The sequence below is a fragment of the Dermacentor andersoni genome, chromosome 3, assembly GCF_023375885.2.
Source record: "Dermacentor andersoni chromosome 3, qqDerAnde1_hic_scaffold, whole genome shotgun sequence".
Lineage (NCBI taxonomy): Eukaryota > Metazoa > Arthropoda > Arachnida > Ixodida > Ixodidae > Dermacentor > Dermacentor andersoni.
Genome location: NC_092816.1, coordinates 73,135,908 through 73,153,712, shown reverse-complemented (window position 1 = coordinate 73,153,712; position 17,805 = coordinate 73,135,908). Strand labels below are relative to the sequence as shown.

General features: G+C 47.7%; 1 protein-coding gene across 3 annotated transcripts in view; it reads right to left on the bottom strand.

The window, feature by feature from the left end:
• Positions 1-17,252, bottom strand: part of LOC126545248 (uncharacterized) — a 50,844-nt gene extending 33,592 nt beyond the window's left edge. Inside the window, exons 1-4 of one of the 3 annotated variants that reach the window (XM_072287202.1) lie at positions 17,015-17,252; positions 11,455-11,516; positions 7,140-7,311; positions 5,930-5,991 (exon numbers count right to left, since the gene is read on the bottom strand). In XM_072287202.1, coding sequence (XP_072143303.1) covers positions 5,930-5,991; positions 7,140-7,311; positions 11,455-11,482 — 262 coding nt within the window. In that variant the 5' untranslated portion in view covers positions 11,483-11,516; positions 17,015-17,252. Of the gene's footprint in view, positions 1-5,929; positions 5,992-7,139; positions 7,312-11,454; positions 11,517-14,911; positions 15,329-15,961; positions 16,105-17,014 lie in introns of those variants that run through there. The other 2 variants (XM_072287203.1, XM_072287204.1) reach the window with 2 other exon arrangements.
• Between the last annotated feature and the right edge of the window lie 553 nt (positions 17,253-17,805).

The following is a 17,805-nucleotide window of genomic DNA, read 5'->3' as shown; positions in this document are numbered from 1 at the left end:
TCCGTCAAGCCATTGGTCTGCGGATGGTAACTGGAAGTTGTCTTGTGAATCGTGTTTGAGGCGCGCAGGGTTTCGGTAAGGATAAAAGACAGGAAGACTTTGCAGCGGTCACTGAGGTGAATGCGCGGCGTTCCATGGCGTAAAAGACGTTACGTAGAAAGAAATCGGCGACTTCAGTGCCAGTCCCCTATTGTAGAGAGGCTGTCCCCGCGTAGCGTGTTAGATGTTCAGTGGCCGTCAATATCCAACGATTGTCATTTGATGTTGTGGGAAGAGGGTCGTACAAGTCTATTCCAACGACTTGGAAAGGTGAAGCGGCACAAGGAAGAGGTTGTAAAAAGTCAGAAGGAGCTTTTGTCAGTCTTTTGCGGCTCTGACAATGAACGAAGATGCCACGTACTTCGCAATGGCCGAAAGAAGGCCAGGATAGAAGCAGCGACTTCGCATTCTGTCCTAAATGTTCTGGGAGTTTAGATGACCGGCCGTCGAATGATCCCGAAACGCTTCCAGCATCTCACGTTGCAGAGAACACGGTTTGATCGGGACCCATTTGTTGCCGTCAACTGGATAAATGTAGCAATGTAAAGCGCCACCGTGCAGCTTGAATTGCTTAAGGTGTTGACGAAGTCGGGCATTAGGAGGTGAAAATGAACCGTCCATGAGTTCAAGAATAGTTCAGCAGTATGGGTCGACAAGTTGGTGGAATACAAGAACAGATGGGCTGTCGGGCCCTAGCCAATCGAGAGGTACGATGAAGAGGACTCTGGATGTGCGCTAGTGCGAAGAGACCATGGGGGGGAGGGGGGGGGGGAGTCATCATGATTCGCCAGAGGATAGCGAGATAGATCATTCTTGCCAGACCGGTAGGTGAGATCGAAATCGTACTCCTTTAAGCGAAACGCCCAGTGACCAAGGCGACCTGATAAGTTCTTTAGCGATGGAAGCCAGCACAGTGCGTTAACGTCGGTAACGACTGTAAAATGGCGACCAATATGGGCGAACTTCTTGCACTGCCCAAACAACAGCAAAGCACTCCTGCTCGGTTACGGTGTAATTCTTCTTTGCAGATTTTGCAGAAATTAGTGTACTTCTAGCGTAAGCAATTACTCGTTCGCGGAAGGTGTTGTCGCGTTGTAGTAGAACGGCACCGAGACCTTGACTGCTTGCGTCAGTGTGAAGGATGGTGGGTGAGATCGGATCGAAATGGCACAGTACTGGGTCCAACCTCAGGGCATGTTTGAAGGCCAGGAAAGTCCGTTCACATTCGTCAGACCAAACGAACGGCGCGCTAGTAGCGTGGAGTTGATGTAGCGGGGATGCAAGCGGAGTGAAGTTCCGTATGAAGCGCAGGAAGTAAGGAGCAAGTCCGAGAAAACTGCTCAGGTCTTTTTGACGCAGCTGATGGCGAAATTCGAGGACAGTGACAAGCTTCTCAAGGTCCGGTGGAATACCTTCTTTGCTGACTAGGTGCCCCAGAACCTTGTTGGTCTTGCTGGCGAAACTGCATTTTTTGTGCTGAGCTGTGCTCCATCAAGATGTTACAAATGTTGTGAGAACAGGGTTGAAAACACAACAATGCCGTCGAGATTGCACAGACATGTCTGCCATTTCAGTCCACGCAAGACATTATCGATCATACGTCGAAGGTTGCAGGTGCATTGCAGAGTCCAGAAGGCATTACATTCATCTCGTAGAGCCTATCTGAGGTGGCAAATGCAGTTTTTTTCTTGTCGGATTCGGACATCGGTATATGCCAGTAGCCTGACCTAAGCTCAAGGCTAGAAAAATATTCGGCACTGCGTAGCGAATCTAGTGCATCCGTGGCAAGGGGTAAACTTCTTTGCGTGGGGTTTTGTGCGCGCGGTAATTGACGCAAAAACGCACTGAACCGTTTTTCTTCTGCACTATAACAACTAAGGAGGACCAGGATCTGGAGAAAGGACGTATGATATTTCGACGAAGCCTGTCTGATACGTTTTATTTGATGATTTTACGCTCTGTAAGACACTCGATATGGGCGCCGGTGAACAATGCGGGAGCCGTCAGTACGTATGCGGTCAGTAGCGGCGGCAGTCATACTGAGGACGGGCGAATGGACGTCGAACAAGAAACAGTGTGAATTCAATAGCACGACGAGATCTTGAATCTGGGCAAATGTCAGGTCAGGGCTTATGGTTGCCGACAGTGGTGTGGAAGAGGCATTCCTTGGCAGCGGTCTTGACTCTGGTGGCACTGTCTGGTGCAGACATGTGAAACGGGATGAGTGTCAACAGCGCAAGTGACAGTTGATCTACGAGGCAACAGCTGGGGTTCGGGAGCTTGATTTAAGGCGGTAACGAACGCAGACCGCTCAGAGAAGCGAATAAGGCCAGGGGTAATCAGAATCCCTCGAGATAGAGTATGGCGGTAGAGTAGAATGAGTACGTCGCCATCCACGATGTTGTTCGAGTTGACACTTATAGTCTCTTCTCTCGATGGCCAAAGAACGTAATCGGAGGAGATGATGAGGCGAATGCGTTCTTCATCGTTAGGGAGTGAATAGCCGGCGGCATTCAGTTCTATGAGGCGCTGACGACAACAGATAGAAGCGAACGCAGGTGATAAAGAGTCCCACACGAAAATTAGTGGGTACACTCACGAAAGACCGCAAAAACAATGTGGTGACGAGTTCCGTCTATGGACACACGAACTGTACACTGCGTGATTGGCCGAATAATAACGTTGGTCGCTCCACGGAGAGAATGGCCGGAGTAAGGCGTTGCCACTTTTCGTAAGCGGGAAAAAAAGTGGCACGAATAATCGAAATGGCAGCGCCTGTATCAAGAGGGTTTCGACACGTACACCTTCTACAAACACTGACAAGTTCGGCGGTCGGTCTGGAACAATTGTACGCTGGCTTCCAGCTGCCACGCTGGAAGCGAGAGTGGAGAAAGAGAAGGTGAACGTTGATGATGATATGTGGTTTTTAATGGCGCAAGGGCCAGCTATGGCCAAAGAGCGCCATGTCCGTGTTAATGAGTTTGCAATGAAATCATGAGCTCGATGAAGTTGGTGTGACGTGGCTGTAGAGGGGCCTTAAAAATGTTCGCGCTAAAGTGCGCAAAATCTGTACAATAACATTATGGCAATGTCTTATGACGTGTACTATGAACATTTAAGGTGCATTTAAAAAGAATGATACGATGTGTAAAAATATATATGGTTAAAAGATATGCTAGAGCACTGCTGCCTCCTTAGAGCCCTTGAAGCACAAGGGCCTGGAGGCATGTGCTATTCGAAACAATTATCGCAGCGGCATCCTCTGGAACGAGGATGCTCTACGAATTTAATGGTCTTATAACGTGTAGTACGACATCATTTAAATAGTTGAGGATTGCCTTGGTGTCAAAAAGCGGTTCCTCGCCGAGAAACATAGCCGGGTGTAGAGGGATGTTATAATGGTAAGCAAGCGGAAAATGTTTCTTTCTCTCCGTTTCGGCTTCGCGACACTCCAGGAGCACGTGGAGGACGGTAAGCCTCTCACCGCATCTGCCACAGGTTGGAGGTTCACTTTCAGTAAGCAGGTAACTATGGGTGCCAAATGTGTGTCCTATTCTGAGGCGACAGAATAGGACATCTGTTCGCCGAGATTTTGTTGGGGAGGGCCAAAAACCTAACTGGGGCTTTATAACGTGCAGTTTGTTATTTGTTTCCGCGTCCCACGTGCACTGCCAGTAATGTCGCAGTTTATTTAGTAAGAAAGGCCTCAGGTCTGTGACAGGCACCTCAGCGGTAGGGTTAACAGCTTGCGATGTGATTGACGTGGCCATCTCGTCCGCGAGAACGTTACCTTCGATTCCCCTATGGCCAGGGACCCAGCATATTATGATGTTCTGGTTAGATGAGTACGCTTTACACAATACCGAATACAGATCATTGAATACGGGATTTTTATGTTTGTAGAGTGACATTAGGGCCTTCACGACGCTTAGAGAGTCTGTATAGATCGCTGCTTTTGGAAGTTTTGTTCTTCTTATATGCTTCACAGCAGAGAGTAATGCGTAGGCCTCGGCCGTAAAGATGCTTGTTTCCGGATGCAGTACATCGGATTCCGAGAAGGATGAGCCGACGGCTGCATAGGATACCCCGGCATTTGACTTCGAAGCGTCTGTGTAGAACGCTGCGCAGGAGTGTTTGTACTGCAGTTCTAGGAAATGCATTCTAATTTCGGCCTCAGGAGCGTGCTTTGTAACTTTTATAAAGGATATGTCACATTGTATCACCTGCCACTCCCAAGGAGGTAAGAGCTTGGTTAGGTGCATTAAGCGATGCTCGAGGAGTGGGACACTGATTTCATCGCTAATCTCCTTCACACGCATCGAGAAAGGCTGTCTTATGGAGGGGCGATTGCTGAAAAGTGTAGCGCACGTCATATCGGTAACGGTATGAAAACATGGATGTTCAGGATTGGAGCGTACTTTAAGGAAATATGTAAAGCTAATGTATGATCTCTGTAGGTGGAGAGACCATTCATTCGATTCGGCATATAAGCTTTGAATCGGGCTTGTTCTGAAAGCGCCAGTAGCTAAGCGGATGCCCAAATGGTGGACAGGATCCAGCATCCTTAGCGCGCTCGGGGCGGCAGAGTTGTACACTACGGCACCATAATCCAATCGTGACCGAATTAGGCTCTTGTAGATATTCATTAGACACTTTCTGTCACTACCCCACGTAGTCTTAGATAGAAGTTTCATTAGGTTCATTGTTTTTAGACATTTTTCTTTGAGATATTTAATGTGTGGAATGAAAGTGAGTCTGTAATCAAGTATAATACCCAGAAATTTGTGCTCTTTGTTGACAGGTATTTGGTGTCCACACAGTTCTAAGGAAGGATCCGGAAACAGGCCTCTCTTTCTTGTAAAAAGAACGCAAGTGCTTTTGTGGGGGTTGATTTTAAATCCGTTTTTGTCTGCCCACTTGGAAATCTTGTTCAAGCCCTGTTGCACCTGTCTCTCGCATACTGAGAGGTTACAGGATTTGAAGCCGATTTGAATGTCGTCAACGTAGACAGAATAAAGAATGGCAGGTGGTAGCGAAGCACGAAGAGAGTTCATCTTCACGATGAAGAGCGTACAACTCAGCACGCCTCCCTGTGGTACACCTGTTTCTTGTGTGAAAGGTCGCGACAATACGTTGCCGATTTTCACTCGGAAGATTCGATTCCACAAATAGCTTTCAATTATTTTCAGCATATTGCCACAGATGCCCATTTCCGATAGGTCTCGCAAGATGCCGTAGCGCCATGTTGTGTCATATGCCTTCTCCATGTCAAGGAATATTGACATGAAAAACTGCTTATGTACAAATGCGTCCCGAATATATCTAATATATATATATATATATATATGCGTCCCGAATATATATAGGTGAACGTTGCTCCTACGATTTCCGCGCTCTTTGGGACTTGATGACCCTTAAATGACCCTTAAAAAAACCTTAACCTTCTCCGGAGTCCGTAACGCACGCACGCACACGCACACACACACACGCACACACACACGCACACACGCACGCACACGCACACGCACACGCACACGCGCACACACACGCGCACACGCACGCGCAGACGCACACGCACACGCACGCACGCACACGCACGCACGCACACGCACGCACGCGCACGCACGCACGCGCACGCACGCGCACGCACGCACGCACGCACACGCACGCACGCACACGCACGCACGCACGCACGCACGCACGCACCTGACATGATATCGCAAGAAAATTCGATGTTATTTAACTTCTCCACCTCCCTCGCATTCCTGCGTCCGGCCTGAAAAGTGAAATGCGGTAACCGGAAATTTCTTGCATCTTTCATCTAGTATACTCTCGTATATGCGTACCTGTCCTTACGTGGTTGAGCTTTGTCATCCACACACAAACTTACCACCGTCCGTGATTGGGCTGACTGGCGTACGGCCCGACTGCTTCCTCGGTGGAACTCTTCTCCTGAAAATATACGCAAGTCACGCTTTAGAGGCCCATCATTTACGTAGTCATATGTGGCACATATATGACTCATAGGGAGACCTCCTCTTCTCCCTTCCCACTATTTTGGTACTCGCAAAAAGTGAAGGCGCGCATATTTTCTGGGACATATCCACGGAGTTCGCACGAGAAACAATTCAAGACAGTTTGTCAGTAAACATATGTTTTCCTCACATTGCCAGGAAAGAGGGAGAGCGCTGCAACTTGCCGGCGCACCTCGCAAAAACTCGCCCGCATTCTCTTCGAAAAATAACACCTCTTCCTCTTCACAGTCACATTCTCTCTTTCCCTTCAAACTTTCTCACCCTCGCACACCTTGGCAACGCGCCTGCGCCAAGCGCACCGTGCGGCTCGCCTTACACAAAACACGTTGTTTTCCGGCTGAGTCAGGCCGGGCGCGGCACGTCGTATCATGCAAAACTTGGCACCTTTCCTCTATCGTTAGCGAAGGCACTTGCATTCGCAGTGCTCGACTTCATGAGCTACTAGATTGTGCGTGAGCAATATCAGAGTGGAGTAATACTTCAGCGATTCGGTAGGGCGGTGGCGGTGGGCGGGTGCTTTCGTTGGCGCTTCCGATTCTTTATTGCGCAATAATTCCGGCCAGTTTCACGCAGAAGAGCGAAACCGAACGGCCGACGAGAACAACTGTCCCGCCCTTGGTAGGCACCCATCCATGAGCGACGTGACTGCTTACGCCTCACCGTCGGACGAGCGGCGTTCACTCTACTAATGGCGTGACAGTTGCGTTTATCGGCTGTTCACTTTGGCCCTTCTGTGTCAAACAGGCCGGAATGGCACTAAAAATTAGCAGCGTCAACTTTCTCCACTGCTGGAGACGGTAATGAGCTCCATAGACAGTGCGCTACAAGTCTTCCATTGTGATCAATCGCTTGACACGTTTGTTTCGAAAGTTAATTAATCTAATTTGCATAATTACTTGTCGAATTACTACATGGAATTATTTTTAAATGTGTGGCTTTATGGCAAAACTAATCCAGTAGAAATCATTTAATTATTTCAAGTTCCCCAATCTTAAGAAATTTCGAACGCGTTTTGTGATAAACTCGGTATATATAGACATAATAATAGGTTTCGTCAATGCTTACACCGTATTGCCGGGCTTGCTGAGCAGCAGGAAGGAATGGTCTTGGTAGTGTTCGCCTTCCATGTAGCAGTCATCGCACAGATCGTAGTTGCGGCATAGTTCACACTTCCAACGCCTCCACACAATTTCTTCACAACCACAGGCATCACAGCTGACCCCTTCAAACTGCAGAGCTGGAACATGAGAACCAACTTTCTGAAATCGCTCAACTTAAGCACACTATTGGAGAGCTTAGTATTGCAGTAAACATATCAGCATTTGTGGAATACCGGGTTACTATAGAAGTGGTCGGCGGAAGCATAGTGTGCTTGACGACTAAAATTCTTGTTGCGATAGCATTTATCTGGAAACTCCCCATCGAAAGTCAGCCGTCGGCGTCGCCGTGAGGTTCCATATTCAGTCCAAGAGCGATACGATCGCAGCCTGTCGCCGTGTGCGGTAAGTGTGAAGGCAATCGTGCGATGATGAGCTTAAGGTTCGTAGCTTTGTCGCGCACACGTAAGGGAGGAGGATAGGGGATATGCGCGCGGTAGGAGGGGCGGGGACAGGAAGCTAGCGTGCTTCTCCTCTTATACTCCGGCCGCGGCTGCACAAAGCTAGGCTAAGCGCGGGCGCGCGTTAATCTATGGGGTTAATCTATGGAGAGTTAATCTATGGTGGATGCAAGCACTAGGCAATCCGCAATCAGTGTTGCTGTTGGCTACGTGTACGATGTGTTCTCACGCGCCTAGTTTGCATTGAAATGAGAGGTAACACGAAGGGCAGTTTGCTCGCCGCAGGTGTGGTTATTCATCACTCCAGTGTTCTGACGGCGAGTATCTGCGGTCAGCGAGTGGGATGTGTTCATGCTTGCCTGTGCATGCATTTCAACATGCTTGTTAATTTAGTTAGTAATTGTATGTTTACAGCAATTGATACGGCCGATAAACCTACAAACCATGCTTCGTATATCTAGCTATCTAATAATTTCTCATCGCAATCAATGCTTCGCTTTATGGGCGAAACTGCAACATTTATTTTAATAAGTTGCAAATGTTAACGGTTACACCCCATCCTGTACATTACAGCTGCAGCTAAGCAGGATATCGTCGCTGTAATAATACGCTCTCTTAAAGTCGGCTTCATGAGATGACACCACCAGCGTTGCACCTAGTTTCAAAAGCGAGGTTTATAGCTCGGCCTGGCCTTGCACGGCCCGGCACAGCATAGCCGAGCCCGGCAAGGCCTGGCATGGCACAGCCTAGCTCAGCCCAGCCCAGCCTCGCCGAGCACTGTCCGGCCCGCCCCGGCCCCGCTGCCAATTCAATTCAATTCAATTCAATTCAATTCAATTCAATTCCATCCATCCATCCGTCCATCCGTCCGTCCGTCCATCCATCCATCCATCCATCCGTCCGTCCGTCCGTCCGTCCGTCCGTCCGTCCGTCCGTCCGTCCACAAAGGGACAAGCTAAATTTCTCTATTCGCTTTCGTTATCGGCGTTGTCATACTCGTATTATCATGACCTGAAGGGCAGTTGCCTTCGTGAGAATCTTATGCGTCAGACTGAATTGTGCATCGTGCATCTAACGCACTGGTGAATGTGATAGCGTACAAAAATCTATCGTATAGGCAAGCTCTTTTTAAAACGCTAGCTTGTCCTACTGGGTCAAAAAGTCAAGCTTCAATAGCGGCTTCAGTAAGTTAGGACTGGAACTCGAACGGCTTTGGAACCTTAAGAAAGCAGTTTGCGCGAATACGCGCACTTTCTGTTCTAGCCTAGATTACATGTACACATTTCAGGATACCTTCGCCTACGTCGTGGGAATTCGCCTCCATCCGCCCAAGAGTAGAAACAGAGCACAAAGGATGAAAGACAGCAAGAACACAACACGAGAGCATTCCTTGCTCCTCTGTGAACAGTTTCTAGTCTTCCGAAATGTATAAACTCGCCAAACCCTAGATTATTTTTCCAAAGAGTGCCGAGGTACGTGAGCTAGGAGAACTATCATTTCACGCGGTGCTCGATAGGCTGCTCGTGTAAGGGCTGGCTACGAACAACTGCAGATCACAGAATGCGGAGCGCTTAGTGAGTGTAAGGAATGTATTTGTATAACAAGGACATTATAAATACTGCATGTTTGTGTAACGAGAAAGGGCCCGGAAGACCAACCTCGGTGTATTATTGATAATGGTCAAGTTGATAACCAAGGACCCAGCTGAGGACAAACAGTTGCTGGAGAAAAAAATAAGACAAAGAAACGGTCAATCGCTCCTATCTGCTGTATTTGCACGTGTTTCCCTGGCATTGCGCTTAACTCAGACCTCTGCATCGAAAAATAACAATTTTTTAAAATTATTTCACTGTTCCAAGATTCCTAGTAATATCTCCAATTTACTTTTAATGTGTCACTAGCAACATGAATCACATACTTTAATGAAGTTGTAATTTGATTAAGATCATCATCGCCATCATCATTAGCCTATCTATATCTACTGCAGGATGAAGGCCTCCCCCTGCGATCTCCAAATACTTCTGTCCTGCGCCAGCCGATTGCAACTTGCGCCTGCAAATTTCCTAATTTTGTCACCCCACCTAGTTTTCTGCCGTCCTCGACTGCACTTCCCTTCTCTCGGCACCCATTCTGTAACTCTAATGGACCACCGATGCATTATATGCCTGCCTAGCTCCATTTTTTTCTGTCAATATCAATTAGAATATCGGCTATTCCCGTTTGCTTTCTGATCCATACCGCTCTCTTCCTGTCTCTTAACGTTACGCCTAATATTTTTCCTTCGATCGCTCTTTGCGCGGTCCTTAACTTGTTCTCGAGCTTCTTTGTCAAATTTCTGCCCGATATGTTAGCACCGGTAGAATGCAGATATTGTACGCCTTTCTTTTCAGTGATAGTGGTAAGCTCCGAGTCATGATCTTGCAATACCTGCCGTATGCACTCCAAACCATTTTTATTGTGCAGATTTCCTTCTCGTAATCAGGGTCCCTGTGTGTAACTGACCCAGATAAAAGCACTCATTCACAGAATCTAGAGGCTGATTGGCGATCCTGAACTATTGTTCCCATGCCAAGCTATTGAACATTGTGTTCTGCATGTTAATCTTCAACTTCACTCTTACACTTTCTCTGTTGAGGTCTTCAATAATTTGTTGCAGTTTGTGCCCACTGTTGCTGAACAGGACAATGTCATCTGCAAACCGAATTTTGCCAGAATATTTGCCATTGATCTTCACTCCTAAGCCTTCCCAGTTTACTAGCTTGAATACTTATTCTAAGCATGCAGTGAATAGTGTTGGAGAGATGCGTTTCCTTGCATGACCCCTTTCTGGATAGCTAACATTCTACTTCTCTTGCGCAGAACCAAGGTAACTGTGGAGTCTTTGTAGATATTTCCCAAGATGTTCACGTATGCCTTCTGTATTCGTTCATCACGTAGGTCTGTATGACTGCTGGTACCTACACTGAACCAAATGCCTTTTCATAATCTATGAAAGCTATATTGAGAATTGATTGTACTCTGCAGATTTCTCGATTACCTGGTTGATGACATGCATGTGATTTATTGTAGAATATCTCTTCCTGAAGCCAGTTTGTTCTCTTGGTTGAATGGAGTCAAACGTTGTCCTTATTCTATTGCAAATTATCTTGGGGAATATTTTATACAATAGTGAAAGCAACCTTATGGATTAGTATAATGTTGGCATTCTTCCAGTTCTCTGATACACTTGAAGTCGCCAGGCGTTGCGTTTAAAGGGCCGCAAGCTTTTCAAGCATGGTATCTCTGATATCTCCTCCATCTTTGATTAAATCGACTGTTATTCCATTTTCTTCAGCCGCTTTTCCCCGATTCATGTCTTGCAATACGATATCTAGCTGGGCGAGGCGGTACATCTGCATTATTATTACTTACAGCACGCACTAAAAACAAAGAGATATGAAACACGAGCGCTGGCTCACGACTAAAAGTTTATGGCATTCAACCAACCGTATAAATATAAAAACTCACACATGCGTACACCCTGCGAAACTGGTGCGCTGCGAGTGAACCCATGAGCGATTATGCCCACCAACGCTATTTCATAGAATCCACAGTGTCGACCGTTTGTGCGTATGGTACATGCTGTCATGTGGTGTTTTACGCTTCGAAATTTCTCCGGTTGTGCTCAAGGTGACGTGGGAGGAGTCACCAGCTGCCCCCATAATCATTTCCGACTGACGTGACCCATCACTGGTGCGAATCGGCACAATGCGAAACACAGTAGACACGGAAGAACGCCACGTGTCATCTGAATAGCTCGTCCGTTCACTCTCGCAATCTTACCTGAGGCCGAGCCACTTGTGCCTTCCATGTTGGTTGGCCCTTGTCTCGGAGGTACTATCGCCCTGAAAAGGTGAGTTGGTTGCGTTAAAGTTAATTTGATATTCCGGCCTCTTCAAGAGGAAGACGTGGCATAAGGCGAACTCAGATTCCCCTATTCCAACATATTTAAAACGAAAAAAAAAATGCTCTAACCACGTCGAACAAATATGAATGTATAATGGTACAAGATGTGCATGTTGGTGCAACAAAGCCATTTGCGGATATATAAATCAGCCCTTTTTGATTCATTTTAATAGTGGTTATTTCGCCGCGAAGTAAGAAAGTCATAAGCTTGACACTTCCTTGTTTTTGGAAGTTTCTCATATTCAGCAACATTCGCAAAATAAAAAAAAAAAAATGAAGGTCTCCATCAACGATATATACCAAACATTTCATAGGTTTTAATTTGCTTGCCCGTACATTTATCAATCGGGGTAACCGAATACACAAAATTGGGCGTACCGATATCATTATTTGTCATTTAATCCTTGTTCCACTCGAGATCACGCTATTCTAAGTTTTCGAGCATTCATGAAGGCTGAATAATACTAAATGCCTCATTCTTAGGGCGCCCGCACGCGCGAGCACGCAGCTGAAGCTGCGCCGCGACCCCTGTCACACAGCGAGCGTGTGAATGGACCAGCACATATTTAAAAGGGAAGTTTGTCTTCGCGAACCCTTTCGGGCTTTCCTGACCATGGTTGCTCGCTGGATTAGCACTGCTACTGTCTCGCTTAACTCTTTCGTTACCGCGAGAAAATGGTCGTTCCTTACAGGTCTCGAAAAAAAGAATGATTTACTACTACAAATAATATTCCAGCACACATTGCAGCATAGCATGTTGTGCATAATGAAATACTATTTCCGAAAAAACATACGTTGCAATACAAAAAAAAATTACTATGTAAAATACGAAATTTCTAGAGAGCGCCATTTTTGCTGCCAGTTGATAAAAACAACAATCTAAAAAACGTCATATCTACAAAAGCATTGGGGCACGGTAACATGAGACACGGTAACATAATACTGCAGTGGAATGTCGGGCAGAGGAGTCACGAGGTACTCGCCACCAGCAACTGGTGGGGAAGACAACCGTTCAATATAGGCTATTGACTTTGACGGCTGGCGAAGAAAGCCGGTGGGGGGTAAACGGCAGCGGGGTGCGTCAGAAGGTTCTGCGAGAATCAGGAACTCAATGCGAAGGGTACTGGAAGAGCAGTCAATGAGAGCAGAATGCGCGGAGAGAAAGTCGAGGCCGAGAATGAGGTCGTGGGGGCAATGATCAATTACGGTGAAGAGGACAGGAGTGTGGCGGCCGGCGATGGTGACACGTGCCGTGCACATGCCGATATTAGGCACAGTGCCGCCATCCGCAACGCGGGCGACGCGTGCCGACGCTGGGGTGAGGAGCTTGTTCAGTCATCGTCGGAAGGCAGCACTCATAATAGAAAGATGTGCTCCTGTATTGATGAGTGCCGTGACAGGATAGCCGTAAACGTCAACGTCAAGAAGGTTTTGGTTCGTAGGTAACGTGAGCACAGGATTTGAGGGCAGGGTCGACAACGCAGCTTCACCTCCAGAAGCTGCAGTGCCTAGTTTTCCGGCTAGATCTGGGAGGCGATAGGCAGCGAAGAGAAGCGACGGCGTTGAGTCGAACGAGACTGATGGCGTCGAGGTGAGGGCGAGCGGCTGTAGCGAAGGTTCGGAGCAGAAGCATTAGCGGCAGTTGATTCATGGCGGGTGGTATAGGAAACAGAAGGTCCAAAGGCACGGGAATAAGCGGCGGCGTATTTCCGAGGAGGTGGTGGCCATCGGTTGCGGCAGTGACGAGCGACGTGACCGATGCGACAGCAGTGGAAGTAGATCGGCCTATCATCAGGGGTACGCCATTCGGACGGGTTGCGGTGAGATGTGGCAGAAAAGGACTGTCGGGGACGAGGAGGGCCGCTAGAGAACTGGGGAACGCTGCGTTGAGAAGTGGAACACACGGAGTTCAGACCCATGTTCTCAAATTCCTGTCTGACGACGGCCTGAAACAAAGCAATGGTGGTTGCTGGCGGATCGGAAGGCATCGCGAAGAAAGCTGGCGAACAGGCGGCCTCGAGTTCGCTGCGAACAATACGGGTGACGTCGTCACAGGTGGTGGTCTGACGCGGTCGACCCTCACATGTCGACGTAGCAGCAGTGTTGGGTAGCCGCGTGATGTGGTGTGAGACACGGCGGCTCTTAGCTTGTTCAAGGCGACGGCATTCTTTTATGATGGCGTCGATAGTCGAGACGCTGCCGAAAACAAGCAAATTGAAAGCGTCTTGGGCGATGCCTTTTAGCACATTTGCCACTTTATCTGCTTCGGACATATTATCATCAGCTTTGCGGCATAGAGCCAAGACATCGAGGATGTATGAAACGTAAGGCTCTGTAGATGACTGAACACAAGAAGCAAGAGCCTTTCTCGAGGCAACCTTGCGCCCAGTGGAGTCGCCGAACAGTTCCCGTAGCTTTTCTTTGAAACTGTCCCAACTGGTTATCTCGTCGTCATGTGTTTGGTGCCACACGCGTGGGGTGCCGCCGAGATAAAAGATGACATTGGCGAGCATAATCATTGGCTCCAGCCTGTTATTAGCACTGGCGTGTTCATAGAGCTTGATCCATTCGTCAACATCCGCAACCGTGACGATTGGAGCAGTCGGGCAAGCCGAAGCTGTTGCAGAGGCGGGCTCGTCATCGGGAGGCATGTTGACAAGCTGGATGTGCCGACCACTTCGGAGTTCTGTGGCGAGGACGGGGATCGCTAACCTCCACCAGAGTGTTACGTGTGGAAAGAAACAGACGAAAGAGGCTATTTACAGGCTATTTACACTGGAGCCAGACAGCCAGGCCGACACTCGCTCGCGCCAAGGGCACAGACCAACTTCATTGTCGTTCTCGCATCGCTCGGTGATATCGCTCGGTGATATCGTAATAATATCAAAGAAAGTTCAGAAAATATCCAAGATAAATAACCCTGGAATAGTGTCTGAAAAAAATAAATGCTCAGTAAACCACCGTTCTTCCGATACACAAAAGAAACTAAGACCAATTCATCACTCATGCCATGCGGTGAAGCAGTTCCTGGATTTTGCGAAGCATAGGTGCACTCCACAATTTTCCCACAAGACTTCTGGTTTTGTTCGACTTTGCGTTCATCGTAACACATTTTGCAGTTCCGCCTTTATGGCACCTTCTGAGGATGGTCCAATGAGAAGTCCAAGGAATGTACTTTACCAGTTCGCCTAGAGTCATGCACCTCTTACAGGACCGATCGCTTTCAGCGTAGCTCGGCAACTACAAGATTATGCATCCAAGCATATCTGTTCGCATTTTTCATAATGTCTTTATCACCTCTGCAGAGAAAAAAGAGTAGAAAGAAATTCCATACCGCTGTAAACTGTCCTGCGTTGATTCGTAGTGCTGGGTCGAGATGTGCTACGGGCGGCCTTTTTCGCGTGAACGGGTTTCTTTGCTGCCGATGGCAGCACATCATAACCAAGCGAAGTATGCATATTGAAGATAATCAGCAGAGCTTCCAGTTCATGAAAAAAAGATCGGCAGATAAGCGCGCACAAACAAGGAGACCGCTCAAGGCCGTAAAGCAAACTCGCCGCGGTGAATAGCTGCGGATGTCCCATGCTGAATCAAAACATCGTCGCCGTCAGAGCTTGAATCTGCTTTATGGTCATCTTCGGAATCATAACTCGAGTGCTTGTCACTAAAGTCAAGTGCGGGTGCACCACAGTTTCGAGCAGGTCGCTTTTCTCGCGACGCCGCCGCGCGTGACGACGCCATGGGAGCGACTTTCGATAACTGTGCAGTGACACCGGCAGCGCCCCTTGCCGGAATTTTACGAGAGAAGCTTTACCGAAACTCTTGGAAACCGGTTGCAAAAGCTAGGGCCACATGTTGCACATGCGTCGGACCTCCAGAAATACACTTTAATGGAATAAAACGAATCGGACTCCTAAAGAAAGCTCCCTAGTGAACAGGTGACGTCATCTTCGGTTAATATCGTGGCTCAGCACAGTTGGACGGCAAAGCCGGCATTATAATTTAATTCGTGATGCACTGGGAGTCATTTGATTACAAAATTTTGATGCTAGTGCGGCGGAATCATGAGCGGGAACCTTTTTTCTAGAGCGCGGCAAAAGGTGACAGCCACGCCTCTTTCTGCCACAACATATCCACATTATTTCGCAAGAAGTTCCCTCAAAAGTCAAGACATCGCCGGAGTGCGAAAATTTAAACTTATTCTGAAAGTGCAGTGTTTGTATCTACCTGGTAGCCTTATATGGATAGGAAACGGTTCCAATAACACTTTCGATAACACTGCATAGAGATAGCGCTGAGGAACACTCTGCATCAAGGCAAAACTCTTCTCGTGAGTTGTCCGCAGCGCGACGCATGCGATAATCGGTCTGGCGAAATAACTTACTTGCAGACGCAACGCCCTTGCGTATTGCGTAGAACAGCTGTGGTCGCTAAACGAAAACTTTTTTTAATTATCTGCGCACTACGTGCCTGTGTGCAGTCTGAACGTAGCCGAACACTAGTACCTAACAAGGCTACAGCCTTCTCCCCTTCAGGTGTCACCGTCACATGACTCTTCCGCCCCCCTTCGCAACCGCAGCAGATCGCGTGACCGTCACCACTCGGCCGTCGATACCGGGACAGCGTGGGTGCCGGTGTTGGCGCGAAGGCATTTCGACTGTCCGTACAATTGCTGTCGGAATAGTTTGAAATTAAATTATGGGGTTTTACGTGCCAAAACCACTTTCTGTTTATGAGGCACGCCGTAGTGGAGGACTCCAGAAATTTCGACCACCTGGGGATCTTTAACGTGCACCTAAATCTAAGTACACGGGTGTTTTTGCATTTCGCCTCCATCGAAATGCGGCCGCCATGGCCGGGATTCGATCCCGCGACCTCGTGCTCAGCAGTCTAACACCATAGCCACTGAGATCGGAATAGTTTAAAACTACACGTCAGTGCATTCTGTCGAACATTTCCCACTGCTTATCTAAATAGTGGTGCTATAGTTTTAGATTTCGTTCCAAGTGAACTTGCCTCGGAAAATCGCTGCCTTCAATTCCTAAATTACGATATGCGCTATCACGTTATGTGTTAGAAAGCTAAGTAAACAAATTTAGTTGATTAGTGATTTACGCATCTAGATTTCTCGAGCGATTACTCGTGCGTCGTATACTTCGGCACTATTTAAAGGCAGCTAATAAGAAAATTAGGTAGTTACCGACCCTACTGCTTTACCGTGATTACATTGATAGTGTATATGCTAAGCATTTATAGGCAATTTTGCCTACGTGAAATTGCGTTGCACTTGGTCACCAACTCCAAATTAAACCAAACCGAGAATAGCTTTCTACATGAAAGTTGCTTAGTGTACCGATAACGTGTAGAAGAGTCCTACTCCACCGTAATGCATTGTTGAACATCCAAGATACACACGCCGGCTGCATAGTATGCTCACCTTCCGTGCGGAAGCCTGCTTTGCTGGACAGCCGCTTTGTATCCGCAGCGTTGTATCCGCAGCAGCTGTCGTGGCGGCGCCTGAAATTCCCAGCGGGCCCTGCACAAATGAAAGAGCTAAAATACCGCGAAGAAAAATTGAACACTGCAGGAACGGCGTATGCTGTACTGCCAGTCAACCATGAAGCATGACGCTGACGTCCGTTTTCTCGCCGACGCCTGCTTTGCCCTCGTGGCTATCGGCCACTAACCTATCGGCTATCAGCCACTAACGCACAGCCACAAAGTGGCTGCAAGGTCGATTCAAATAGGTCGCGAAGCTTCGGGCGAAAAGCGGTTCAGTACAGATTGTCACCGACATCAGCATGGGGGGTTATGGGAGCAGCGATTGAAGCGCGACTATGTTTGGAGGGAACAAACATTGGGAAAGAAAAAGGCGTTTTTTAATTCAAACGAGACACAGTTAGATTCATTCAACGAAAATAAAATTCCTAGTCAGTTTTACATATTCGTGACGAGTCAAGAAAATACAAGTTTAATTTTATTACTAGTAATAAATGCATTTCTTTTCAGCGCCCATCGCTACAGGGGGCGTTGACGCCACTACCACTCGCAATGCAATGCACGTCTTGAAATGGGCACATAGGCGCACTCGTAAAGTTCACCTGATGAAATACGCCCCCCTCACAGTTTGTGCCTTTTTGCTTGGCGAAGTTTGTCTGAATTTGGTGACACGGGCAGCTTTATCGCTTCTTAATCTGTTCAGTCAAAAGTAGTGAGTTACAACCGCCA